Below are 26,951 nucleotides of genomic sequence, written 5' to 3' on the forward strand. Positions count from 1 at the left end.
AATGTGGGTTTTTTTCCCCCCCAAACGCCCGCTGGGTTATACAGGGTGGGTGGGAAGATTCCGAGGTGATCTTGGCAGGTTGTGTCAGGCCGTGGGTTAAACTGGTTTTTCCCGGGATAAGGAAAAACTGGTCTTACCTGTTAATTCCCAAGGGCGTCTGGGATGGGGAGTGACTCACCTTGGATAACCTTGGCCTTGCTTTGCCTTCCCCGATCCCGGATCCGGCTGCGGGGTTTGCATCCCCGGCCGATGATATTTGGGGTATCCCTGGGGATGGTGATATTGGGGATGCACCCGTCGCAATTGGAAAAGGGGATTTGCAGCAAGACCCTCTGCAAAAAAATCACCCCGTCCCGGGGAGAAGGTGGCTTTGGGTGCAGCGTGGGAACGGGTGCAGGGGGATTTGCATGTTCCGCCTGCAGCGAGGGAGCAAGAAACCGGCCGGTGCATCCGGCAGGAGATTTGCTGCAATAAATGCAAGTGCCTTTTCATGCTCCTTTTGCAGCTGGGTGGCACCGCCGGAGTTTTTCAGCAAGTTGCTGATGCTCTGGGAGGTGATTTATCCTCCGGGTGAGCGTACGTTGAATTTTCCCAAGCATTTAGTGCAAGTGAGAGGGGAATTTAAGGTCTGGCTTGCCTCCCGCTGGCGGGACGTTGCAGGCAGGTGGAGTCTCGGGAGGGTTTTGCCGCGAAGAACCCTGCTTTGCTGGGAATCGCACGGCGGGGAGACGCGGATGAAGCAAGGGATGAGCTAAAAAACCGAATGCATGCCTTCCAAGCTTGCATCTGCATGCTTTGCAAGCTTGCATCCCCGCTGCGGGCCGGTTTGTGCACCCCCCGAGGGGTTTTCGGTTGGGAGACCGGCGAGCAAAACCAGCCCAGCTGCTCTCTTGCATCCTTGCACCGTGCATCAAGAGGCCCAGCATCTTTGGCTTTCTAGCAACGCCGTGATGCCACGGGCAGCAGCTTTTGGTGCCTCCCTGCAAGGTCTTTCCAAAAAAACTCTGGAGAAGTCGGGACACCTCTCGGAGAAGGTGTCCCAAAGCCTTCCCCGGGGAGGATGCCAGCAGAGGGCATCCCCGGACCAGCTCCGTCACCCCAATTTCATAGATCTCTATAAATATATATATATATATTTTTCACATGGAATGGTTATATTTAAATAAACACCCTCCCTCCACGCACATCACTTCTACCCCGTATCGTATACAAGCACACGGCGCACTTACACAGGTATTTAAAGGCCGAATATTTAAAGTTCCTTGAAAAATTCTCCGTTCACGCCCGTAGAAACAGGTTTACTGAGCTCCTCTTACGTTACGTATTGTAAAGCTTTATGGGGAGGGCATAAACCTGCACGGGGAGGGGGTTTAATTTTTTGCTGGGGCAGGGGTTTTGCTTGGGGTTTGCATTTGAAACGGCGGCCTCAGTGGCTCTTGCAGGGGGTGGTGCAGGACGGGGCCAGCTGGGCTTGATCAGCAGCGCTGGGAGGGAAGGAGGCGGCTGCTTATTTAAGGGCTGAGCATGGGCGCAAGCTGTTTGCTTGCCCAAATATCCTGTGGGTCCTTTCCTGGAGGGGTGAAGGTCTGGATCCTTGATGCGAAAAGATCCTCCGGCGGGCAGGATTGAGTTGCCGTGACCACGGGTGGGTGACCCCCGTCCTGCGCCCAGCGTCCCTGCTCTTCTGTGGGTGAATAAAACCGCGTTGCTGGAGCCGATGGACTCTTTTTGGCTAAGGGGAGGTTGCCCTGCACGCGAGCAGGAGGTGCGTGAGATTGCTACCAAGCAAGGAGCTGGAAAAGCATCCTTAACCCTCGCGGGTGTTTGCAATCCTGCCGCAAAAATGCGGCCCCGCACCTTGCAAGGGGGGCTTGGGGGGCTCTCGGCTGGTTGCTGCGGCCGGGAGCCCCCTCGGCTTGCAGGGGAGATGATCTGCGGGGTGCTATTTTATTTTTAATTTATTTTTATTTGGAATTTATTTATTTCTGGGGGGTTGTTTCAGCTCCCAGCACCCCGGGGTGGCCCAGCCCTGCTGACGCCGGCACCCAGCCCCGGCTGAGTCAGTGCTGCCGGCACGCTGGGCGCCGCACCGGTGCCAACATGCTGGCTGCGAGCAAGCAAATCTCTCGTTGCTCCTATTTTTGCTGAGCGCAGGGTGAGTTTTTGGGGCTGGGGGGCACCCTACGGGTGCCAGGGAGGCCAATACTCCGGGGTGCATTGGTGCACCCCTGCACGGGGGTTTGCAAATGGCTGCTGGGTGCGTTGGGCGCCCGGGGAGGGGTTGCGTGCGTGTAATTCGGGGTGTGCACAAACTCACCCTCTTTGCCAACACAACCGTGCCGGTAAACCGTGTAATCGCCGGCCAGCGCTGACTCACCGGGAGGGCTGGTCCCTATACATCCGCGCGGATGTATGGCGGCACCATATTGAGCCATCTGCGGGTCCAAAGTCCCCCGCCGCAGGTGCACCGGGACCTTTCTGCTCGGTGCTGCGTGCACCCCACGGATGCATTTCTGCTTGGCCGGTGCGAAGAAAAGTGGAAGCGGCCTGCAAAGGGGTGGGCGCTTTGGGCGCTCTTCGCTCCCTTCTCTCTTTGCTGCGGCCTTCGCAGAGCCGGTTTCGGGGTGCACTAGCCCCTCGCCCCTTTGGGAGGGCTTCAAGTCCTTGCTGCGAAGTTTCTGGGGTGGGGGTTCACGAATGAAATGCAATCTGAAAGACTGGAAAGTAATTTCAGCGGTTGCCGCTAGGATGCTTCCGCTGCTGCCCAGCCCCCCAAAAAACAGGCGGTGGAGGGTCTCCTCCCTCCAAATGTTGGGGCAGCAAGGATAAAGTCCTCTCCACCGCGGGGCTCGGGGCTCGGATCCTGTACCCGCTTGCAGAGAGGTTTTCCTGGCAGGGCTCAGCGCCTCCACGGGCAGCAACGCCCGGCAGGGCAGCGATGCCATTACCCAAAGGAAAAGGTGTTTTTTTTTTTCCGAGCTGCCTGCCAGTCATCCAAAGGGTACTGGGATATTTTTTTTTTTTTTTTTTGGTGGGGTTGTGCTTTTTGTTTTGTTTTTTTTTTTTTGGCTGGGCTTGTTGGGCTGGTTTCGAGCTGGAATAAACCTGGTAGCTATTTGGTTTGTTTGCGAGGGGTGTTTTCTAGCAGGGCTGGGCGGTAGCAGCCGGGGTGTGCCGGCAGGTAACGCCGTGACAGCGGCAGAAAACTCCTTCCCAGCAAGAAAAACACAGCCCCAAACACCGATGAAATAGGTAAGACGGGCGCAGTTCACAGCGAGGATATTGCATTTAAATAAATGCAGGCATGGGGTGGTCCTTGCGTTGCTTTGACTTGTCTTTTTTTTTTTTTGGCTGTACAGTGTATTTTTGGGGGGGGGGTTTAGGGCCTGAAAAGCTGGCAGGGGGGAACTACCCTTGAACGGGGACGTGGAGCCGTGTTTTGGGACTGCTGGCCCCGCAGCTGGCGGCTCGGATGTAAAATATCGTGGAGAAAATCCTCTTTGCCTGGAAATTTCAGAAGCTCCCGCCGCAGATCCTGGGCTGTTTTTGCACGGGCGATGCTGCCGGCGGCGAGAGGGTTAACAGGTCGCCCCGGCAGGCAGGGGGTTAAAAGGCAAGGAGGGGGCAAAATCCTGCTGGGGGGTTATTTATTAGGATTGGGAACACCAGGGGTGTAAATCAGAGCTGCTTGGGAAGCAGAAGAAGAGGAGGGGGGGGGGAGATGCTGCCCGAAATCCCGGCATCCCTCGGTGCAGCCGCTGGACCGCGGCTCCCATCCGGCTGCGAGCCCTCGGCCGCCGGGCTCTGGGGGCGTTGGGGTGGGCGGGTGGGTGCCAGCTGGGTGTCACCCACCCCGGGCACCCCATTGCGGGCGACGGTGGGATTAATCCCCATCGGGTTGGGGTTTGGTTTTTTCTCCCCCCCCCCCCCGACGTCGCCTCCCCGCCGGGGGCCTGCTCGGCCGATGCGGACACAAAGCCGGAGGAGACGCGGCCTTCCCAGGTCAGCAAACCCCATCTCCCCTCCCCTCCTTGCCCATAAATCCATATATATATATATAAAAATATATATATATAGTGCAGATCTATAGGTTATCGCATCCTCTTGCAGGGGGAGGAGGTCGCCCTTCGCCTCCCCGCTGCCGCCAGCGATTGGGGCTTTTGTTATATATATATATATATATTATTTTTTTTAATTGCTTCTAAATACATAAGCAACGGGAGGGAGGAGGTGAGCATCAACGTCTTGTTATCAGCGCATCAGGCTTATCCCGCACCCCTTCCTGGGCTTTTTCACCCCATTTTCTTGCAAGCTCTGCGAGGGTTGCAGATCCCTCCCGGGTTTTCCCGGCTGGGGTTTTGCAGCACCTGCGGGAAACGGCAGTTTTCGGGGGGGGGGGGGGGGGGGCTGAGAGCTTCTTCCAGGATGATTTTAACAGCAAATAATGGCAATTTTCCCCATTTTTAGTGATTTTTTTTTTTTTGGTTTTGTTTTTGGCCACCGCTTGCATTGGGGTGCAAGGTTGCATTGCACGCGGCGAGGGTTGCAAAGGGGCTGAAGTCGCTGCAATATTTCTTTGCCCTCTGTTTGCACCAGTTTGTTTATTTATTTTTTTTTTAATGTATTCAGTGTGTTTTAGCAAGATGCCGGGTTGCAAAGAGCAGGTTTTGCCCCGAAATACCAGCAAAAAGAAACAAACAAACAAAAAAAGGTGAAGAAATGCGTTTGCGGGGTGGAAACCCCAGCATTTTACGGGGTGTTTGCAAAACAGGGAGAGAAATTAAGAATATTGGGGAGGGTGATCTCAAATCCGTTGGTGTCACCACCTGATGCTGATTTTTGGGTCACTTTTTCAGCCAAAATAAGCATCGGCGAGAGGAAAAATCACTTGCAAAGGGTGGGAGAGGTTTAAATTTGAAGCTTTGCAATAAAACAACCCCCCAAATTGTTGGGAATTTTGAGCTGGAAACACTAATAGGGAAAAAAAAAACCCATTTTCCTGCTTTTTTCTTGTTATTTCTGATTGCAATTCTTCTCCCTATCCTTTCTGGGATAGTTTCGCAGCGGGTGAACTTTGCAATTACTTTGCAAAGCATCAAAAGGTGGAGATTGGGATAAGCATCGAACTGGGGAGGTTTTGGGCAATAAATGAGGCATTTTCGTTGCTTTTTTGGGTCTGTTTGCAAGAAATCTTTGCAAAAGAGGCTCTATTTTTTTAATTTAAGTGCTATAATTCTGATTTTTTTACTCATTCCACCCCCCCCCCTCCCTTTTTCCCCTGCATTTGTACTTCGCACGGCGCGAGCTGGACGAGGGATGGATTTTTTTCCGGTTCATCGGCGATGTGAAAAGGAAAATAGAAAGGAAAACGGCGGCAGTTTTCCAGGCCTTGGGTTTTTAACTGGAATATTTGCGGGATATTTGCCCAGAGGAGCCGTTTCGAGGTGAAAGAGGGAAACACTGTGTCCAGGAAGAGCTTTTCCCAGAAGCTGATGCCTCTTGAGAAGAGTTTTTATAAAAAATAATCACAAAAGCTCCTTGAATCTTGAATTTTCATGGATTTTTTTTTTTCCTGTGAAAACCCATTTTTTTGGATTTTTTTTTTTTTTTGGGGAAAAAAATATCCATATTTTGGCTTTTTTTAGGGGGAACCCCCAACTTTTTGCTATCGTTTCATTCCCACCGCTCGCCGAGCCACCCCTTATTGCCACCTCCGCCAACCGCAGCCGCATCAAAACACCCAATTTGGGGGGAATTTTGAAGATGCAGGATAATTTTGCCTCACCGGAGCCCTCGGTCCCGCACCGCCGCCTTCGAATCTCCGCAACTGATTCCTTGGAAAAACTGGGAAATAAACCACTCGGCCCTTAAAACACCGGTAACGCGCCGCACCGACCCAATTAGGGCTGGGGGAAAAAAACCTTCCCTTGCGGCAAATATTCGCTGGGGGTTTTTTTAATTATTATTTTAAAGGACTGGGATCTGGGGGAGAAAACACCCCTGCTTTGCTCTGGGGACCGCGCCGCTCTCCCCGGCATCCCGCGCGCTGGAAAGAATCTGAATTAATTCTATTTTTTGGCCAAGGTGATGGTGGAAAATCACCCAGGTGGTGAAATCAGCCTCGAAACCGCAGTTGGGATGTGGGACCGTCGGCTGGAGGAATTAAGGAGGAGTCGGAGGAAACTCTCGGGAGACAAAAGCTGATTCTTATTTCTATCCCCCCCCCATCCCTTATAAATAGCTCCGGGGTTATTAATAAGGAGGGATTAACGTGGTGGGGATGCGGAGAGGAGCAGGAGGGATTCCCAGGGTAAATCCTGGCTGCATCCCTGCTGTGATATTATGGATTGATTGATTGATTTATTTTTTAAATTTATTTTGCAAACCCCTATATTTCGGGGAAAAAAAGGGGGTCGGTGGGACGGGGTGGGGGATGCTTTAACCGGGGACCGGTCCCCCGAGGCTGGCAGCCGTCCCCGCCAGCTGGGACCTGTCGCTCCGTCGCGGCGGCTAAAAATAAACAAAATAAAGCCAAATAGTTGCCAGCTTGCTAGGCGAAGGGTCGGGCTGGGTTTAGCAGATGGCCCTGCTTTTCTGCCTTTATTTAGATCTAGCTCTATTTATTTTCCCTCCCCGCCCCGGGGTTGGGAGGGAGACGGGGCTGAACCACGGCTCTCGTGATGCGCTGCCTCGAGCCGTCTGCCGGCGGCAGGGTGAGGACCCAGCAGCCCCTGCGGGCTTTAAATGCGTATTTCCACGGACGATACCGCAGCCCTACAGCCCCCTTGGATTATATTGCATCCCCACGTCCTTCTTGGATTCTTCTGCATCCCCTCTTCGCTACCCATGTCTGCTCCGGGGGCATCTCCTTGGCAGGGCGAGCTCGTTCCCACCAGCTTTTCCCCCATCCCATGGGATGCATCTTGCTACTGGGATGCTCCTGCCCCTGATAGCGGTTTTGCTATGAAAAATTATGCAGAAAACCCTTCTTTGTTTTTCTTTTCTTTTAATTCAGTAAGACTCAATTAAAGGTCGCGGCGCATTCTTTTGGAGAGCTGGTAATTCTCCTCGGCGGCAGGCGTGCTCGCGGCCGGAAAAATAACCAGCCCTGGGACAAATCGGGCTGATGGGAGCTTATGTCAACTGTCAAAATGGGAAGTGACCTTCTCCCGCCCCGCTAGCGGGATAAAATCGGGACCGAGCCGCAGGGCCCGGCTGCGTATCATCCTCCCGCTCCCCTCTCCGAATGCAGAAGCCGTCGGGTTGCTGGAAGGGCGAAGCAAACCAGTGAGCAAACTGGTTTCTGGATAAAACCACCAGCATCTCTCGGCTGGGTTTATTTTACCCAGGTGGTGGTGGTTTCTCCTTGCTTTGCTTTTGTTTTTTTTGGAGGCTTCTCTGCAGAAATACGGCTTTTTTTTTTTTTTTCCTCTCCCCTGTGGTCCTCGGCCCCGTCGTATCTCCTGGTGGGGCTGGTTTGTCGTGGATTTATGGCTTGGTTGGCACCGCATCCGTAGGGATAAAACCCGGAGCTTGCGAAAGGGGGAGAGAAGGGAATCGCCTGCTCCCACGCTAATGGGAAGCAGATTAGGTGACACATGAGAGCAGCCCTGGCTGCCAACTGCTTTCTGTTTTGAGGGCCAGGGAAAGAGTTCGAGGAGGAAAAACAAGCGTCCCCGGGTCCTCCTCCCAAATAAATCCCTATTAATGTGTTTACGGCGGCAACGGGCTCGTTGCAAAAGTGGCTGGAAGAGGATATTTGCGGCGGTAACGCAGGTCAAGGAGGGGAAGAAGAGATTTATTTTTGTTTTTTTATGGCTGGGAAAGGGTCAGATGGGTTTTAGCTCGATGCTTGGGGGGGGTGGGGGGTGGTTTGCAGCGGGACGGGGTTGGGGTTGCTGAGCACTTTGCAGCCTGGTGGGGTTGCAGCATCAGCTTGTGCACGTGCTGCGGTTGCAAGGGGTTTATAGCTCGTTTACCAGGGGTAAATGCAAATTTGGGAGGCGGTCCCAGGCCTCAACTGCCTCCTGCTGTGCTCTAGACCTACATATCCGTATGGATTTATGGAGCCGTACGGCTCGATGCAAACCCACGCGCGGCAATTGCACCCACGCTGCGCTGCAGCTCAAAGGGGTTTTGGCACAGAGGGAATAAATAGATCCCGTTTTTTGGGATCATCCTGGGTTCGTGCATCCCCTATATCCCCCTCCCAGGGGAAATGAGGGTCCAGGTGAGGGAGAAATGGTCGCTGGGGGCGGGGGGGTGGGGTGGTGGTTGTGTCACGGCTCTTTGGAGCAGGGTGGTGGCTTCGGTTGTGCACCGGTTGCTGCTTCCAGCAGGACCGAATTAGCAGAGTTTGGCCCCGTTTTGCTCTTTGCAGCCTCTCAGGCGTCGTTTCTCCCCGCCGCATCGTCCCTCGAGCATGGGGGTCCCCGCTCCGTCCTTCCTCTTCCTCTTGGTGACCTTTCAGGGCGTCGTGCCGGGCGTCTCTGGTTACCGGAGCAGATGAGCTATCGATCGCAAGGAGGATGCTTGGCGCTTCCCACCCTCCGAGACCTTCAAGCTTGATGCTCGGGGCTGGTGGGGCTGGATTTGCCGTGCATGGGATAAATTTCCTGTGCACGGGCTGGATTTACCATGCACAGGCTGGATTTGCCGTGCAAACTGGGACCTGGGAGCAGCATTTCTGCTTCCTTGCAAGGTTTTGCAGCAGCCGGAGCTGGATCCATCACACCTGGGGTCTCCCCACGTTGCCTCCTCTCCCGGGGATGGATCCGGGGGGCTGATCACCCTTCTCACCCCATTTCTCCTCCACTCCTGCAGGAAAGCCTCGGGGAAGGGCCCAGGTGGAGCATCCGGACCCCCCGCGCCATGGCTTCGTCCGAGCTGCCCCCTCACCCCGCAGTAGGTACTGTCAACCTGCTGGAGCTGGGATTTTTTTTTTGGGGGGGCGTGGGGGTACATCTGCCTACATCTGCCTTGTGCAGAAAGGGGGGTGCATCACCTACACATCCCCATCGGAGCCTCTCGGGGTCGTGAAAACACGAAGGGCTGTTGCATCTTGCAGTTTTTTGGGGGGTGATGCTCTCCTCCGTCCCCCGCATCCCCCTCCGTCCCCCGTATCCCTCCCCTCCTTGTTGGGGTGCAGCAGCACCATGGCGGGACGCCGGGTGACACTGGTTCTGCTCGCAGGTGACCATCTCGCCCCAGAGACCCCCAGCCCCCTGCCCCAGGGGGAGGAGGACCTTGGCGAAGCCTTTGACTTTGAGGACAGCGAGGAAGAGGAGGAGGAGGAAGAAGAAGACTCGGTGGCCGAGCCGAGCGGCGAAGCGGTCCTCCGGGCACCCCCTCGCAGGCGACGTGCTGCCAGCTCCAGCGTCGGTGAGGGGGGCAGGCAGGGGGTCCCCGATGTCCCCACCGTGTCCCCTTTGGGTGCTCAGGGTGGCATCGCTGCAAGCCTGGGTGCCAACGCCATTTCTCTTTGCTTTTCCTCTCCGCAGATGGGCTGGTGCCAGAGACCCAGGAAGGGTACGTGGGGTTCTGGGGGGATTTTGGGGGGTTTTGAGTCCCTCAAGGGAGAAAGCACAGCTTTGGGGTTTGTTCCCCCTTTTTTTGGGATGTCGCAGCCTGGCGCCGGGCCTCAATTTCCCCAACTTCTCCCCATTGCTTGCAAAAGGGGCTGCAAGCAGGAGAGCCCCGGGGTTTTGGGGTGCCCCGGGGAGCTGCGGGGGCTTTGCGTACCGTCAGGGGTTTTGTGGTTAACTGGGTGGTGGGGGGCTTCCTCCAGCCCCTGACCGAGGAGTTGGGGGAGAAACCCCATGAGATGGGTGTTCGAAGGGGACTGGTGTTTGCCCCAGCTGCGGATTTGGGGGAAAAGATGCAAATTTGGCTGCAAGGAGAGCTTGTCCCCCCTGGCGGAGCATGCACGGGGCACAGCAAGAGGGACAGGACCCCCACCAGGGATGGGGACCCTCTCCCCGTGCTCCCCGATGCCGGCACATCCTCCTGCCCTGCAGCAGCACGTGGACCGAGGCTAAAAAAGCCATTTTTGGGTCTTACGCATCATCCCCGTGCGGGTTGCCTGGACCCACTTAAAAAGCCATCGTGACCCTAAAACCCAGGACCCCCCCAAATCCGTGGGGGCGGGGGGCACGAATACGAGCTTTATTCTTGTGCTTGTGAACCCCTGTAATAGGAACGGGGGGGGGGGTGTGTGTGTGTGATGGGAGGGTGAGGTGCCTGGGTGCACCCGATCCCAGGGGATTTGCACCTGCTCCGGGGCGGTTTGCACCTCGGGGTGGTCCCTGACCCCCTTCCCCGCAGGCTGCCAGCGGGGGTGAGCAATGGGGAGGCTGGTGGAGAGCCCCACATCAGTGCCCAGACCTGGAAGAGGAAAAGCGGCCGCCGAGGTGGGTTAAAATGCCGGGGGGGGGGGGGGGAAACCTGCCAAGGCTTGGGAAGGATTTCTCCATCCTGGCTTGATCCTCGGGTGGTGACCTGAATCCCTGGGGGGGTTTTCTTGTCCCCTCCCCCGAAGGTGAGCGCTTCGAGTTCCCGGCGGTGGAGGACGATGTGATCTATGACGATGTCCCCTGTGAAAACCTTGACGCCGAGCAGGACGGTAGGGACAGACCTTCCCCGCCCCATTCCCCAGGGACCGTGAGCCCATTTTCCAGCCAGGCAAACCGAGGCACGCTCCGGGAAGGAGACGCTTACCCTAGAAGAGGACGCGGAGGGGGATAACCCTGGGGAAAACCGCTGGGATTTGGAAGGGATGAAGGCAGATGTGTTCCCAGAGGGGTTGCAAGACCCTGAGGATTTGGGGCATCTCCTGTGGGTCCCTGGGGAGGAGAAATTGCCTTTCTGGAAGGAAAAGGAGCTGTTTTTCGCTTGCCAGGCCCGGGGACGGAGCGCAGCCTGATCTATGAGGAGGTGCAGCGCGGCGAGGGGCCGCGGGCGGGCGAGGATTTGGGCTGGAGCTCCAGCGAATTCGAGAGCTACAGCGAGGATTCAGGCGAGGAAACCAAGCCGGAGGCCGAGCCGGCCAAGCAGCGGGCATCCTTCCAGCCCAAGGTAACGCTTGCATTTATTTTTTTTTTTTTTTTAATTAGTCGTTTCCTTTATTTTTTTCCCCTTGGGTTTGCTTGTATAAAGGCACCGGAGCATCAAGCCTGGCTGCTCCTGCAGATGGTGAAGCAGAGGATGCTGTGGTTCCCGGGGTCAGCCGGTGCAAAGCCAGCCCGAAACTTCGGGGGGTTCATTTCTTTCTTTTTTTTTTCCTTCCTTCTCCCCCTTTTTTTTTTTTTCATTTTTTCCCCTTTCCTTTTGCATTTCGGCATTGCTGGAGCGTGGCTGCTGCCTTTCCCTGCACTTGCTCCCTTCCCCGCTTGAGTAAAGCCAGACTTTTGGGAAGATGCTGCCTGTACCGTGCTGCTTTGGGGTGATTTCTCCTCTTTTTTTTTTTTTTTTTTTTTTGGCTGCTTACCTGGATCTCTTCTCTGCCTTCTCTCGCCTCCTCTGCCTTCTCCTCCCGCCTGGTTTGCTTTGGGCTCAGCTTTCTCCAGACCTGAATAGACTAAAGGAGAGATACGCCAGGACTAAGAGGGACATCCTGGCTTTAAGAGTTGGGGGGAGAGACATGCAGGAGCTGAAGCAGAAGTACGATTGGAAGGTACTGTCCCTCTTCTGTCCCTTGTCCCCCAAATTTCCCAGGGGGCGGGGAAACCCTCCGGGAGTTTATCCAGGCTGAATTCATCCCATTTCATCCCCCAGAAGAGGGAAAAAAAAAAAAAGAATTGAGTTAAGCGCCACAAAGCTGCCTCTCATGTCCATCTGTCTTGCAGCTCCCCGTCCTCCAGCTGCCCAAACCATTTGCTTTTTGGGTGTTTTGTTTTTTTTTAAGGGGCGTTTGGACGAAGCGAGGTTGCCCGCGGGATAGATGGATCTGAGAAGGTTTTTCCCCCGATACGGGGTGGAAATCAGGTGGGGAAGGAGATTCTTGGGAGGTGTAGAAACTTAGTGCAAAGCCTTTCCCAGCTCCAAACCGTCCAGGTTGGCAGTTTACGGCCGGTTTGGACTGGGAAGGCGACGCCGATGTCAGCTTGGGCTAAAAATGCTGTGATTTGAGGTGTGAAAGGCCAACACCCCCCACCCTTCGCTCTCCCGCACATAAAACCCCGGCCGCGAGGAGGGGACGGATGCGCTCGTGCCTCCCTTCCCTCCCTCCTCTTTGCTTTCGCTGCATGCTCCCGCTTTGCCCGCGCCTGCTTGCACACGCGGCCGTGTCCCTGCGGAGGGAGGAGAGATGCTGGAGCATCCTTCTTCCTCGGCCATGTGCCTCCTCTTCCTCCCTGTTGGGCTGCGTGGGGAAAACGGGGACGATGCTCGGAGGGGACGTCCCCAAGGGGATGGCACTGCCGTATCCGGACCCGAAATGGGGTCCCCGGTGCTGCCTCGAGCCTCCTGGTCCCTCTCGTCCCCCTGCCCAGATGACCCAGCTGATGAAAGCAGCCAAAAGCGGCACCAAGGATGGTTTGGAGAAGACCAAGATCGCGGTGATGAGGAAGGTGACGTTCCTGCACCGGAAAGAAGCACCAGGTAAGCGGGGAACCACCCTCCCCCTCCCCGCTTTTGAGAGAGCGCCAAAAAAAAAAAGCCTTTTTGAGGGTATTTTTAAGAAAATTCATTATGAATCCTTACGGCTTTCAGCTTTTCCTTTTGCTGATTTATTTTCTGCCTTTTAAGCTCTTACTTGATTTTTTTTTTTCACTTTTTGCATCCCTGCGCAAGCTTGGTCAGTTCGGCTCGCTCCTTGCTCCAAGCACCCATGTCCTTTTGGGAGCAGGACAGCGACCCCACCACGTCAGCACCCATGGGTGCCCCCCTCGGACGCAGAGCAGGATCTGCCCTGAAATACTGATTTTTGGGGTGTTTTCCTAACCCTCCCACTGTCGTGTAGGGGATGGGGAGCGGAGGAGGAGGGCAGCGGAGGCGGAAAAGCAGCCGCCTGCCCGCTGGAGCTCGAGGGTCTCCCTGGAGCATCACGGGGGAGGTAGGATCCCGGCGGGCGGCCTTGCAGCTCGGCCGGGGCTGCCCGGGGGGATCTGGCGTGTGTGTCCTGGCCTCGCTGCATGTTCCCGACGCGGCTTAGCTTCGCCAGGGTGGGGGCTTAAATGCTATTGGGGTCCCCGGGGTGCTGGAGGGCATCCCGTCCCCAGGGCGCTGCAGAGCACCCCGTCCCCAGGGCGTGGAGATGGGGAGAAGGAGCTTGTGGAGCCGGCAGCCGAGGGCGGCGATCCTCCCTGCCAAAATTAGGGAAGGAAAAAGGTCACCCGGCCGCCAGCTCCCTCCCCTCCAGCCCGGCCGGTCCTCCCCGTTACCAGCTATTTATAGGCAATGGGGATGGGGCCGGGGCGGCCGTAGCGGGGCATTGTGGCCATGTGGAAGAAGCAGCCGTCCCTGCGTCGCGACGCCGCCTTGGCTCGCTCACCCTCGTCCTCCTCAGCTGCTTCGGCCTCGGGTAAGGGATCGCCATGCCGGGCAGCGGGCGCTTGCCTCTCGCCTTCCCCATTTTCTTCTGCGCGCTGCTTTTGGCTCCTTTCCCCCGCCATTTTCCCTGCTCGCACCCACCCTTGGAGCGAGAACGGGGGGCTTTTCCCCCAGCCAAGGTGGTTTTTGGGGACAGGGACCGTTTTTGTCCCCTCCCCATGGGGACCTGGCTCAGTCCCCGCTCGCAGCCTGACTCATGCTGGTGTCCGGTGACAGTGGCCGGAGCTTGGGGACAGACAGGCGATGCTGGGAGGACGCTGGGGTCCATCTCAGCTTGCAGCTCCAAACCCAAATGCAGCCCCCGCAGCATCCCAGCCAAGCAGCTGAGGGGGCTGCGGGCTCTTCTTTAGACCAAAAAAGAAATCTAAAATTGGGGTTTTTTGGCATTTTATTGTTTGGTGTTTTTTTTTTTCCCCCCTGCAGGGGACTCGGAGGAGGAGGACACGGGTTTCCTGGAGGTCACCGTCTCCGACATGAAGCACCCGCCGCCGGAGCTGGGCCCCATGCCCGAGGGGCTGAGCCCGCAGCAGGTCGGTGCGGGGCGGCTTAGGGGTTTGGAGGGGGGCACGGCTTCCCCTTGGTCCCGTGATTGAGCAATCGGGGAAAGGGCGAGTCAGCAGAAAGTGATGCTGCCGCGTCAGCACTTCTGCAGCGCGCTGTGCCCGCGTTGCCCCCCTCCCAGTCCCGTTTTTCGGGGTGAGGGGGGGGACGACCACGGCTGAGCCCCAGCATCGTTGCAGGTGGTACGGCGGCACATCCTGGGCTCCATCGTGCAGAGCGAGCGGAGCTACGTGGACTCCCTGAAACGCATCCTGCAGGTGGGGGACCCCCTTTTGGGGGGGGGGGGGTTTGGGGGGGCTGCAGGGATGGAGGGATACTGATGCACCGGCATCTCCCACAGGATTACAGGAACCCGCTGATGGAGATGGAGCCGAAGGTGCTGAGCGCTAGGAAGTGCCAGGTGGTGTTTTTTCGTCTGAAGGAGATCCTGCAGTGCCACTCCATGTTCCAGATCGCCCTCGCCTCCCGCGTGGCCGAGTGGGACTCGGCGGAGAAGATCGGGGACCTCTTTGTGGCCTCGGTAGGAGGAAAAGTCAGGGGACCGCTGCCAAACCTCCCCCTGGCCCCCTCTCAATGATAGCGGGGGGGGGGTTGGAGGATTTAAGTGATGCAGCCCCAACCTGGGGTACCACCAGCATCCTCAGCATCACTCCAAAAATACACGAGAACCCCCATGCTTTGCCGCCCCCCCTTTTTGGGGGAGCCCCACGCCATCGTGGCTTTCCTCCTGCCCTCTCCCCAGTTCTCCAAGTCGATGGTGCTGGACGTCTACAGCGACTACGTCAACAACTTCACCACTGCCATGTCCCTTATCAAGAAGGCTTGTCTCACCAAACCTGCCTTCCTCGACTTCCTCAAGGTCAGCAGGACCCAAACGTGGGCGCATGGTGTTGCCGGTCACCGTTATGGGTGAAAACTCCTTTTTTTGCTTTTTTTTTTCCCCCTGTAGAAGAGACAGATGGCGAGCGCCGACCGGGTCACGCTCTATGGGCTGATGGTGAAGCCCATCCAGAGGTTCCCCCAGTTCATCCTGCTCCTGCAGGTACGGGCGAGGGCTACCAGCACCCACCTTGCTTTGCACCCTATTTTTTGCAGCCTGGGTGCTGCAGGAAAGGGTTTAGCAAGGGACACGTTTTTGGGTTGGCAGTTTGATTGCAGCTTTGGGGACTTTCCCCAGGGTCATCTTCCAAGCTTTGGTTTCGGAGGCGCTGAAAAGCGCTTCCAATTGTAGCATCCTCAACGGGACCAATTTTTCTGGGGTGGCTTTTGTCCCCCATCCTTTCCCTCACCCCAGGACATGCTGAAAAACACCCCCAAGGGCCATGCGGACCGCCTGTCCCTCCAGCTGGCCCTCACCGAGCTGGAGACGTTGGCAGAGAAGCTCAACGAGCAGAAGCGCTTGGCCGACCAAGTCGCCGAAATCCAGCAGCTCAGCAAGAGCATCAGTGACCGCAGCAGCCTCAACAAGGTGGGTCCTTCAGCCTCACCTCCTCATCCCCATGATGGGTGGGTTTTGGAGCTGGTGGTTGAGCTTTGTGGCTTCCACCTTCCTCTCCCCGTCGGGGGGTTCGAGAAACCAGGATTCGTGTTTTCTCTGAAAGGACGTTGAGCAAAAGCAAATCTCGAGGCTGGCACGGGGAAATTCCCCTCCAGGGAAAAGCAAGGATGAGCTGCTGTCTCATCTGCCTGATTTTGCAATCGGTGGTGGAAAAAAAAAACCCCAAACCCCTAAATGAAGCTCTTGCAACACATCCTGGGCTGGGGATGGCCGTGGCGGCAAAAACCACAGCGGGGCACCTGCCAGCTCAGCCCTGGAATCGGGGTTTCGGGCCAGGGGATGAAAAGAGACCCAAAAGGGGCTGCAAAAGGGCCACGTTGGTCTTTCAGGGCTCTGCTCTCTTGGCGGTTGGACATACAGGGTGCAAAGGGTTTTTGCATCGTGCAGCCTCAGAGCATGTTGCACGGCCGTCTCTCCAGAGCTGGGGGCCGTGCGTGCTGCCGGCTGGAGGAAACCCCTTGCAATAAGGGAAAAGCAACCCAAATTTTGGGGCAGGAGGTTTGCAAGAGCCCTCAAGCTGAGCCCCCACTGCCTGCTCCATCCCCTCCGCAGCTGCTGAGCTCGGGGCAGCGGCAGCTCCTGCTCTGCGAGACGCTGACCGAGACGGTGTACGGCGACCGGGGGCAGCTCATCAAGTCGAAGGAACGGAAGGTTTTCCTCCTCAACGACATGCTGGTCTGCGCCAACATCAACTTCAAGTATGTGCCGGCAGCCCCAGACCCCAAAATCACTTTGCAAAGCTTCAACGTAGCGACCTTCCCCACCTCAATTTTTGGGCTGAGTGGGTTTTGCTAGCTCTACCCCAAAGGCTTTTAAAACCACCCCACCTTGTTTCGGAGGGGGAACCTACCTCGTCTGGGGTTGCCTTGCCCCTCACTTTCGGCATGCCTCCACGCAAAGCCTCCATCCCCTGGTGCTGTGAGGTCCTGGAGCCGGTGCGGGGTCCGGGAGCCTGATGTGACCTCAGGGCTTGGTGGAGGTTGATGCTGCAAAGGGAAAAACCCTCCTTGAGCTCCCCGTAATTACCTCTTTATTAATCGTTTTTCCCCTCTTCCAGGCCAGTGAACCCAGGGTAGGTGCTGAGCGTGGTCTGCTGTGGTTGCGTGCCCCACGTCTGGGGGTGCAGGCATGCACCGGTGCACGGCGTGGGGTTGCAAATGGGGCTCGGCTTGCAACGTGCATTTTGCAAGGGCTTGCAGGGCAAGCCGCAGCGCCTGCCGATTTATTTACATGTATTTTTTTTTTTTTTGCATCCTCCCTCGGCAGAGGCCAGCTGGAAATTAGCAGCCTGGTGCCCCTGGGTCCCAAATACGTGGTGAAGTGGAGCACGGCCCTCCCACAGGTACAGGTGGTGGAGGTGGGGCAGGAGAGCGGCGCCTACGACAAGGACAACGTCGTCATCCACAACGCTGGCGCCAAGAAGCACGTGCCGGCCGGGCAGGCTTCACACAGTGAGCACCCATCCCGTTATCTGGTGTTGGGCTGGTTTCGGTGAGGTGGGATGGAGCATCCTCCATGGACCTCGTTTCTCCATTTCTCCACCCAAGATAAAGTCTACCTGGGGCCACCGCGGCTCTTCCAGGAGCTGCAGGACCTGCAGAAGGACCTGGCGGTGGTGGAGCAGATCACCCTTCTCATCAGCACCTTGCATGGCACCTACCAGGTACCTACCTACCAAAGCGTGGTCAAACTCATGATTTGGGTAGAACCAAGCTTGGGCGCTTTGCAATAACCACGCGGTTCCTCAGGGACCGCTGGACACCTCATCCTCCACCTTCATCCACCCCATGGATGAAATTTGGGGATGATTCAGGCTTGTTTTGGAGGCACTTCCATGATTTATGACTTTTCCCCCAGAACCTGAACATGACGGTGGCCCAGGACTGGTGCTTGGCCCTGCAGAGGATGATGAAGGTGAAGGAGGAGGAGATCCACTCCGCCAACAAGTGCCGCCTCCGTCTCCTGCTGCCCGGGAAGCCAGACAAGTGAGTTTGCAGATCATGGGTGGGCTCTTCCCACCCTGGGGAGGAGGAGGAGGAGGCTGAAGACCAACCTGGTGATGCTTTCCCTATGCAGGTCTGGCCGCCCCATCAGCGTCATGGTGGTCTTCATCACTCCAAACCCCCTGAGCAAGATCTCCTGGGTGAACCGCCTGCACTTGGCCAAGATAGGACTGCGTGAGTAGCCCCATGGCGTGTCGCTTGCCATCACCCTTGCTTTGAAAAGCCAAGTTTGGGAGCAGAAGTGGGGTTTGCTTTGCCCTGAGCACCCCGACACGAAACGGGGCAGGGGAAGAAATTCGGAGCAAGGTGATGGAGAACACTTTGGGGGTTTGCACGCTGGAAATGATGGGAATGGGTAATTCTGGCTCAAAATGCTTTGCGTTTTGCTGCTCTCGGGTGGCCTCTCCGGGATGGCGTCGTGTGGTGGTGGCTTTCCATTGGCTCTTGCGCCGATGGTGTTGGGGCTGACCCGTTTTCCATGAAACGGGATGAATAAGCAAGGGAGGAGCCGCCCCTCTTGCCACTTCCCTATCCCTATTCCTATTTAAATCCACCAGCCGCTGCAGCGGAAAAAAAAAGAAGTTGTTTAATGGGAAAAAAAAAATAATCATTTGAAATCCTATTTGAGTGCTCGGATCCCCGCGGGCTGGAAGGATTTTTGATTCTCTTGTTTTTAACAGTTTATGTGCGTGTTTTTGCATTGTTTTTTTTCTTTTTTCTTTTTTTTTTTTTTAAAAATGTGGGATGCCTGGGGGATAATCCTGTATCCACGAGTTAGAAATGAAAACACATTAAAGCCTAATGTGGAGAAACACATTAGGGTGGGTTTTTTTTCCCCCTTTATATATATATTATTTGTGTTTTGGGGCTTTTTTTGCCTCTGCTCGTGGTGGTTTCTTGGCTGCGTGCTGCAATGGTTTGGAGGAAGGGGGTGAGATGTGCCCCAGGCCCGCAGATGATGGTGGTTTGGGGTTGGAGACGAGAGCCCTGCACCCCAAATTACTCATTTTGGGGTCCCATCGGGGAAGGGAGGGATGCCGGGGGGTGTCTTGGCTGTCCTCGATCTCCTCTGCTCGCTGCAGGGGAGGAGAACCAGCCGGGCTGGCTCTGTCCCGACGAAGACAAGAAGAGCAAAGCTCCTTTCTGGTGCCCCATACTCTCCTGCCACATGCCCGCCTTCTCCTCCAAGGCCCTCGATCTGCAGGTAAGAGCGATGGCCAACCTCCTCTCCAACCCCCCCCATACCTCCTTCCCCTTTACGTCCCATCTTTTTTGGGGAATAAAGACAGAACTCCCGCGGTGGATGGGCTGGATGGGCTGGCCAAGCTTGGTTGCAAAGGCAGAAATTGGTGCAATCCATCCTGGAAAACTGAAAATACAAGCTGGGCTTTGGCTGGATCCTAAATTTTGGGGCACGCACCGATACCCTGCATGTGTTGGGGTAATTTGGGGGTGTTACGGCCCTCCCCCCCCATACCCCGGTCTTTCCTGCAGCTTGGCACCGCGGTGCACAACCCTGTGCAGTCCTCGCTGCTGGGCTTCTCCGCCGTCAGCACCTCGCTGCCGCAGGGCTACCTCTGGGTGAGCAAAACACCCCCAAAACGGGGCAAAACCCGCCGGGTTTGGGTCACGCTGGCTGCAAACCCCCTCTCCAGTGCTCGTGGCCGGTGCTAACACCCGTTCTCTGGTCCCTGCAGGTTGGGGGGGGCCAGGAAGGCGCAGGAGGGCAGGTGGAGATCTTCTCCCTCAACCGTGCCGTGCCACGGACAGTGAAGTCCTTCCCAGTGGCTTCGCCGGTGCTGTGCATGGAGTACATCCCCGAGGCGGGCGAGGGGGAACTGGCGGGCACCCAGGAGCCCCAACCGACCACCGAACAGCCCCCCACGTCCCTGCATCCCACCGTGTGCTTGGGGTTGCGGGATGGCAGGTGAGCCCGCGTCTTCTGCATCCGCCCTTCGGTGCGATCACCAGCACCAAACCTTGAGGACCGGCACGATCTCCCGCATCTTCCCCCCCCCCCCCCCTCCCCTCCCCGTTCCCTCCCCAGCATCGCGGTCTACGGCAGCGTGGACACGGGGACGCAGTGCTTGTTGACCTGCAAAAGCCCGGGCATGCAACCCGTCCTCTGCTTGAAGCACAGCCCCGAGTACCTGTTTGCGGGGTTGCAGGATGGGACCGTGGCCGCCTACCCCAGAAGCAACGGTGAGGGCACCCCCGTGCATGCTTTCGGACAGGCTTTTGGGTGGGACACCCCAAAAAACAGGGAGCAGGAGGCTATTCAAGCCAGCGAGAGGTGCTGGCTGCTAAAATGGTGATAAAAGCACCATTTTTCTTCCCCCCCCCATTATTTCATCCCCACCCTTGCAGCCCAGAGGGGGGAAAAAGTGCTATTTTGCATTGCCAGGATGAATGCAAGAGGGGCTCGGTTTGGGGGAAAACACGTGGAAAACGGTCCTGGTGAGGGGTTGATGCCGCAGCAAAGGGTTTGCTCGGAGGGTGGTTGCGCTCAGGGGCTGCGGGAGAAGGGTCTGACGCTGGGATGCACCAGGACCCCTTAGAGCTTTTGGCTTCCAAAAAAATCGCCTTTTTGGTGCTATAAACCGAGCTGACCCCCTCCAAACCCCATTCATGCAAGAGCCCCCTCCTTTATTGGCTTGATTTTGGGGTTTATTTTCCCTGGCTCCAGCTGAGGCCAAGGCTGCAGCTTGCTGAGAGCCTTCCTCCCCGGGGGACTCCTCGCCTGGGCTGTTAAATACCTTTGCTTCATCGCTAGAGGGTAGGAAAGAGCCTCGAATAATGCACTGCGTTGGCCTATTTTTGGACAAAACCCCTCATTTGCTCTGAGCTAACCTGCAGCGAGCGGCCCCCAGGCCAGCCCGGAGCCAGTAAAGCCACTTAAATTGCATTTTAGGGTGCTGCGCGTCCCCTTTCCCACCTTATAGCAACCGTGCGAGCCAATTAATGAAGTGGCTTTAATTTAATCTCAGTTACACAAATGCACATCGAAGGCAGCAAGCCGCTGGCAGGGCTGCGGGGTGGGGTTTTTAATCTTATCCCCACCTTTTTGGAAGGAAAAAGCTTTCCCGAAATAGCTCGTTTTTACGTGAAAATTGGGATTTGCTGAAAGGCGGCTCGGTTGCAAACTCCTGTCGATGGGAGCAGAGGTCCGGGCGTCTGCAGGGCTCTTCTATCCCTCGGATCGTGTGGTTTCATTGAAAAAAAAAAAAAAAAAAAAAAAATAAATTGCATTGGAAATAAGAAAAGGAGAGCAATTATCTATTGAAGCTGCTGAGCCGCCGCTGGTGGCGAATTCATCCAAATCCAGATTGGATGCTGTTCACAGAGACACTCCAGATCGGCCCCGGATGAATCGGCTCTGGAGTGTCGCTTCAAGAGCAAATAAACAAAAAAAAAAAAAAAGAAAAAGGGAATTTTTGGCTTTTGCAGCAAGGAACGTGCCCGAGTGTTGCAGGTGGCCGGTTGTTTGCTGCTAAAAAGCTGTTTGCCCCGGGGGCAAAGGGGCTTTGGGGGGGTTGAGGCTGGGGCGCGAGCTCCCCCCATCCTTTCGGTTGTAGCGTTAAGATGCTCGGAGGCATCGGAGGTGACACGGGGGACATGAGGGGTTTGCAGCCGACCCCAGCAGCCATTTAGGGTGGTTTAAGCTGCATCAAAAGATGCTTTTTTTTTTTTTTTGTTTTGTTTTGTTTTGCTGAGCATCTTCTCGCCGCCTCCCCCCCTCATCCCGGCATCTCTGTTCTAAGGGGGGCTGTGGGACCCGGCAGAGCAGCCCACCCGCCTGGCCGTGGGTACCGGCCCCGTGCGAGCCCTCCTGACGCTGGATGAGACCCTCTGGGCCAGCTGCGCCAACCAGGTCACCGTCCTCGATGCCACCAGCCTCCGCGCCCAGGTAGGGAGCGTCACCGGGACCCCTCTGCCGCATCCGTGGGGGGGACGCAGCGGTGGCTTTGGGGGGGGGGGGGGCGGCGGTCGGGTCACACTGGTTTGAGCCCCAAAGGATGCACGTGGGCACGTCCCTGCCTGTGCAATGCCCAAAACAACCTTTTTATTGCTGCTTCTTGCTGCTTTTCATCACTTTTGGGTCCCTTCCCTCCGACATCGGGTCACAGGAGGAGGATGCCGAGACATCTCCCGCAGCTGCATAAACAGGGAATGCTGAATAGTTCCTTTTTTTTAAAAGAAAAAAAAACCAAAATCCCGCCTTTCTCCCACCTTTAATTTTCACATTTAGTGCCCAAACTTAGTTTGCGTGTATTAGCTGTCATAAATCCAGCCTAACGGCGGTGCCGGGGATGAATAATGCATCAGGGACTGGATTCTTTTTCAGTCTCTGATTTTATTTATGACAGGAGCCGGGTGGGAATTTTTGCAGAAGAAAAGTGATGGGGGAGGAAAAAAGCGGGGGTGGGGGGGTGGGGGGGGTGGGATGCTGGGGGATGGTGTAAATAGTATTTGATGGAGAGCTGTGTAATAGGGTCTTGGGTCCGCCTGGATGGGACCGGTGACCTGGGAATAAACCATCAGGGGATAAATCCCATGTGGGGTGGGGAACAAGAGGGAGATGACCTAAAAGTCTCTATCTGCCCCCATTTTGTACAAGCTTTTTGGGGGGATGCTTTATGCCAGTCCTCTCCGGGAAGGGGATCGATACCTGCTCCTCTTTTTTGTTTTTTTAATCTAAAGCAAATTTTAAAGCAAAAAAGGTTTCAAAGCCATAGGAGAAATGAAGGCGAAGTCGCTGCGTGCAGGTTTCTCCCCCAGTGATTTAATCCTTCGATGCTAATACGAGTTTTTATGTTGGGAAATCTGCAGCAGGGGTGATTTTTTGATACAAAAAGGTGTTTTTCCTGCAGTTTGCCTCCCCTGTCTGATAAGGAAATGCTCCGGCAGGGAGCTTGGGAAGCAGATGGGACCGGTCCATGATCCCCAAATAGCTCTTGCAGGGGAGCTGAGCCTTTGATCGCTGATTTTTTGGGGTTGGAGGGAAGCAGGAAGGTCTCGTCCCATCTTGGGATGGATTTTGCAGGTGCATCTAGTCTGGGAAAGTCTTTTAAAGAAGGAAAAAAAAAAAACCTGGAGGGGTGGGAAAGGCTGTATTATCATCCAAAAAAATCCCAGGAGGGGTTTGGAGACGGGCTGGTCTCAGTGTCCTCTGCCCAAGCCAGAGCTGGCGAGGAGGAATGGGACCTCAAGGTCGCTCTGGTCCCCTCCCCGTGCAGCTTTGCAGCCCTACAGCAGCTCCTGGAGAGAGTCTGAGCTAGCAGCAATTTTAGGGAGCAACCCCTTTGATTTCCTTTTTGCAATTCCCCTTTTGGCAGCAAACCTTCGAGGCCCACCCGGACACGGAGGCCAGCGTCACGCACATGATCAAGGCGGGCAGCGGGGTCTGGATGGCCTTTTCCTCGGGCTCCTCCATCCGCCTCTTCCACACCGAGACGCTGGAGCATCTGCAGGAGATCAACATCGCCACCAGGACCACCTTCGTCCTGCCGGGTGAGCTCCCCTTTCCCCCCGGCTCTTAATTGCGATTAACGGGCAAGCTGGGGCATCGCTCCGTAGATGTGTCGCTTTGCTTTACGGCTGTGCTGATTTGCAGAGAAACCGTGCAAGGAATTTATCTGGTTCATGGTGTAAAGGGCTGAGCTTGGACCTCTGGGGGTCTCTCCTCATTGACTGCGGAGGTGGAGCTGGTGGCATCTTTGCACCTGTAGGTGCACCCGTGCATCCCATCTTTGCACCTCTGCTCCTGTACGTGTACCTTATCCGGGCACCCCCACCCTTGCACACGTGCGTGCATTCACTGACTCCGTCTTTGCACCCGTGCGTGCATCCGTGCATCCCATCTTTGCATCTGTGCACCTCATCCTTGCACCCATCTTTGCACCTGTACGTGCAGCCGCAGAACCCATCTTTGCACCTCTGTGCACCCCGTGCTTGCACATCCACGCACCCATGCATCCTCGCACCCCATCTTTTGCACTTCTGTGCATCCTTGCATACGTCCACGCACCCCATCTTTGCACTGTGCCTGCATCCACATACCCATCCTTGCCCCTGTCTTTGACCTGTGCCTGCATCCTTGCAGCCCATCCTTGCACCTGTGTGCATCCTTGCATGCATCCATGCATCCCCCTTTGCACCTGTGTGTGCATCCTTGCGCCCATCTTCATCCCCACGCATGCATCCTTGCGCCCATCTTCGTCCCCGTGCACGCATCCTTGCACCCCATCCTTGTGCCCATCTTCGTCCCCGTGCACGCATCCTTGCACCCCATCCTTGCGCCCGTCTTCGTCCCCGTGCACGCATCCTTGCACCCCATCCTTGTGCCCATCTTCGTCCCCGTGCACGCATCCTTGCACCCCATCCTTGCGCCCATCTTCGTCCCCATGCACGCATCCTTGCGCCCATCTTCATCCCCATGCACGCATCCTTGCACCCCATCCTTGCGCCCATCTTCGTCCCCATGCACCCCATCCTTGCGCCCATCTTCGTCCCCGTGCACACATCCTTGCACCCCATCCTTGTGCCCATCTTCGTCCCCGTGCACGCATCCTTGCACCCCATCCTTGCGCCCGTCTTCGTCCCCGTGCACGCATCCTTGCACCCCATCCTTGTGCCCATCTTCGTCCCCGTGCACGCATCCTTGCACCCCATCCTTGCGCCCATCTTCGTCCCCATGCACGCATCCTTGCGCCCATCTTCATCCCCATGCACGCATCCTTGCACCCCATCCTTGCGCCCATCTTCGTCCCCATGCACCCCATCCTTGCGCCCATCTTCGTCCCCATGCACGCATCCTTGCACCCCATCCTTGCGCCCATCTTCATCCCCATGCACGCATCCTTGCACCCCATCCTTGTGCCCATCTTCGTCCCCATGCACGCATCCTTGCACCCCATCCTTGTGCCCATCTTCGTCCCCATGCACGCATCCTTGCACCCCATCCTTGCGCCCATCTTCGTCCCCATGCACGCATCCTTGCACCCCATCCTTGCGCCCATCTTCATCCCCATGCACGCATCCTTGCACCCCATCCTTGCGCCCATCTTCGTCCCCATGCATGCATCCTTGCGCCCATCTTCATCCCCGTGCACGCATCCTTGCACCCCATCCTTGCGCCCATCTTCATCCCCATGCACGCATCCTTGCACCCCATCCTTGCGCCCATCTTCGTCCCCATGCACCCCATCCTTGCGCCCATCTTCGTCCCCATGCACGCATCCTTGCACCCCATCCTTGCGCCCATCTTCATCCCCGTGCACGCATCCTTGCACCCGTGCGTGCATCCATGCATGCACCCCGCCGCCGTTGCCCCGTGCGCCCCGTTTTCCCCAGCTTACCGTCCAGCACCGTCTCCTAGCCGTGCCCACCCATCCTGCTCTCACCCGCCCCAGGCCTGCAAGGTTGTCTCCCCCCTTGTTCCAGCTAGAGAGCGACATAATTGTGTAATTAGTTATAAGCGCGATACTCGTGTAAGTCGCTTTTTCTTTTTTTTTTTTTTTTTCTTTTCTTTTTAGGGCATGTTAAAATATTTATCACTTCCTTTTCTTCCTGGGCGAGGGAGCGCTGGGTATTAATGCGTTTTTGAACTCGTGCTCCCTCATCCTTTTTAACTTGACAGGTCATTAATAAAGTCCTCCTGGAGAAACCGGAGTTGCATCTCCGCAGATATATTGCTTCGCCGAGTCCGACGCCATGCAGCGCTAAGTCCCGGCAATAAAATATTCATTTGCCATTAGAACTCTCACTTTCTTTCCCCCCCCCCGCCCCCCGGCCCCTTTTTATTTATTTATATTTGTAGCACTCTCCCTGGCATGGAGACCTTCGTGCTTTAGACGCCGCTTGATTTTTGGGGGGCTCTGGAGTGTGTTCCCCATGAAAAATCCACTGGTGCTGGGCTGTCTGGGAAGATGCTGCTGCAAAATCATCCCTCACCCTCTTTTTTTTTTTTTTTTTTTTTTTTCCTTTCCCCCCCCCCTCGCAGGTCAAAAACACGTCCGGGTCACCAGCCTCCTCATCTGCCAGGGTTCGCTCTGGGTGGGCACCGACCAGGGCATCATCGTGCTGCTGCCCGTGCCCCGCTTGGAGGGCATCCCCAAAATCACCGGTGAGCACCCAAAAAACCCCTCCCTAGGTGGATGCAGCCTTATGTTTGGGCTCGTTTTTAGCAAAACCCCTCTTTTTTTGTTTATTGTTTTTTGTTTTTGGCAGGAAAAGGCATGGTGTCCCTCAACGGGCACGGTGGCCCCGTGGAGTTTTTGGCGGTGGCGTTGAGCACCCTGGCCCCCGACGTGCTAAAGGGCGACCAGGAGGAGGAAGAGGAGGGTGAGGAAGAGAAAACCCCCGAGCTGGATGGCCCCCCGCCTCGAGAAATGAGAAAAAAAGGGATTTTATTGCAATATCGCCTCCGATCCACCTCCCACCTCCCCGGGCAGCTGCTGTCGGTGCGGGAAGCGCCGGTCGGCGGCACGCCGGCACACACCGAGGAGGACGGCTCCATCTACGAGATGGCCGATGACCCCGACGTCTGGGTGCGGAGCCGACCCTGCGCCCGCGAGACCCCACGCAAGGAGATCTCCTCGGTGGCCATCGTTTCGGGGGGTCGGGGTTACCGTAACTTCAACGCCGAATCGCCGCGCCGGGGTGGCGATGCCGACAGCACCCTGCTCATCTGGCAGGTCCCGTTGACGCTATAGCACCCCGGGACCCCCCCCACCCACCGGCACCTACCTCAAAAAGCCACCCGAAAGCTGCCGGGGGTGGTCCTGCCCTGGGTGCATCACCCTTTATTTTTTTTTTTTTTTTAAGAAGGAAAAAAAAACTCAAAACTGGGCTTTTTTTCCCCCCCAAAAAAAAACCAGCTTGCGTGTGGGGAGAGGGGAGTTTTTAATGGCGGAAGCGGCGACCTCCCTGCGGGCTTTGGAGGTGCCAGCTCTTCGGCCGAAGGCATCTGTGTGTCTGCGTGTGAATATATATATATATATATAAAAAAAAAATATAAATATATAAATATGATGTATATTATTACCTGTATAAAGAAGGAATCTGTATATATTGGGGCACTTGGAGATGCAAAAATAGTGGTGGGAGCACTCAGCGGGCGCCAGCTGCGCTGAAACGGGGGTTTTGCTGAAATAGCCATTTTTTTGACTGTGAATCGAGGTTATTTGGTACCAAAATCCCCTGGTTTTGGGAGCTGAGTACACGCAGTTTCCGGAGGAAAGGAAATTTTGGGAGCATGGAAATAAATCCTATAGGAATGA

General features: G+C 56.1%; 1 protein-coding gene across 6 annotated transcripts; it reads left to right on the plus strand.

The window, feature by feature from the left end:
- The first annotated feature begins 3,161 nt into the window (after positions 1–3,161).
- Positions 3,162–26,951, plus strand: ARHGEF10L (Rho guanine nucleotide exchange factor 10 like). 6 transcript variants are annotated; one of them, XM_076356250.1, is made up of 29 exons: positions 3,162–3,252; positions 8,824–8,908; positions 9,193–9,381; positions 9,501–9,528; positions 10,324–10,409; positions 10,538–10,621; positions 10,898–11,073; positions 11,555–11,671; positions 12,489–12,597; positions 12,959–13,051; positions 13,972–14,078; positions 14,289–14,366; positions 14,450–14,629; positions 14,852–14,968; positions 15,059–15,151; positions 15,404–15,577; positions 16,220–16,365; positions 16,934–17,118; positions 17,215–17,330; positions 17,525–17,652; positions 17,744–17,844; positions 18,753–18,874; positions 19,165–19,251; positions 19,368–19,597; positions 19,718–19,872; positions 21,432–21,577; positions 23,007–23,181; positions 25,673–25,795; positions 25,900–26,951. In XM_076356250.1, exons 2-29 carry the CDS (start codon positions 8,872–8,874, stop codon positions 26,382–26,384), a joined length of 3,867 nt encoding a protein of 1,288 aa, XP_076212365.1. In that variant the 5' UTR covers positions 3,162–3,252; positions 8,824–8,871; the 3' UTR covers positions 26,385–26,951. The 6 variants fall into 6 exon arrangements, with proteins under 6 accessions (XP_076212365.1, XP_076212364.1, XP_076212367.1 ...); XM_076356249.1 differs by lacking the exon at positions 3,162–3,252 and adding an exon at positions 3,941–4,002; XM_076356251.1 differs by lacking the exon at positions 3,162–3,252 and adding an exon at positions 7,734–7,767.

Source organism: Aptenodytes patagonicus, chromosome 19, assembly GCF_965638725.1.
Source record: "Aptenodytes patagonicus chromosome 19, bAptPat1.pri.cur, whole genome shotgun sequence".
In the NCBI taxonomy this organism is placed as follows: domain Eukaryota; kingdom Metazoa; phylum Chordata; class Aves; order Sphenisciformes; family Spheniscidae; genus Aptenodytes; species Aptenodytes patagonicus.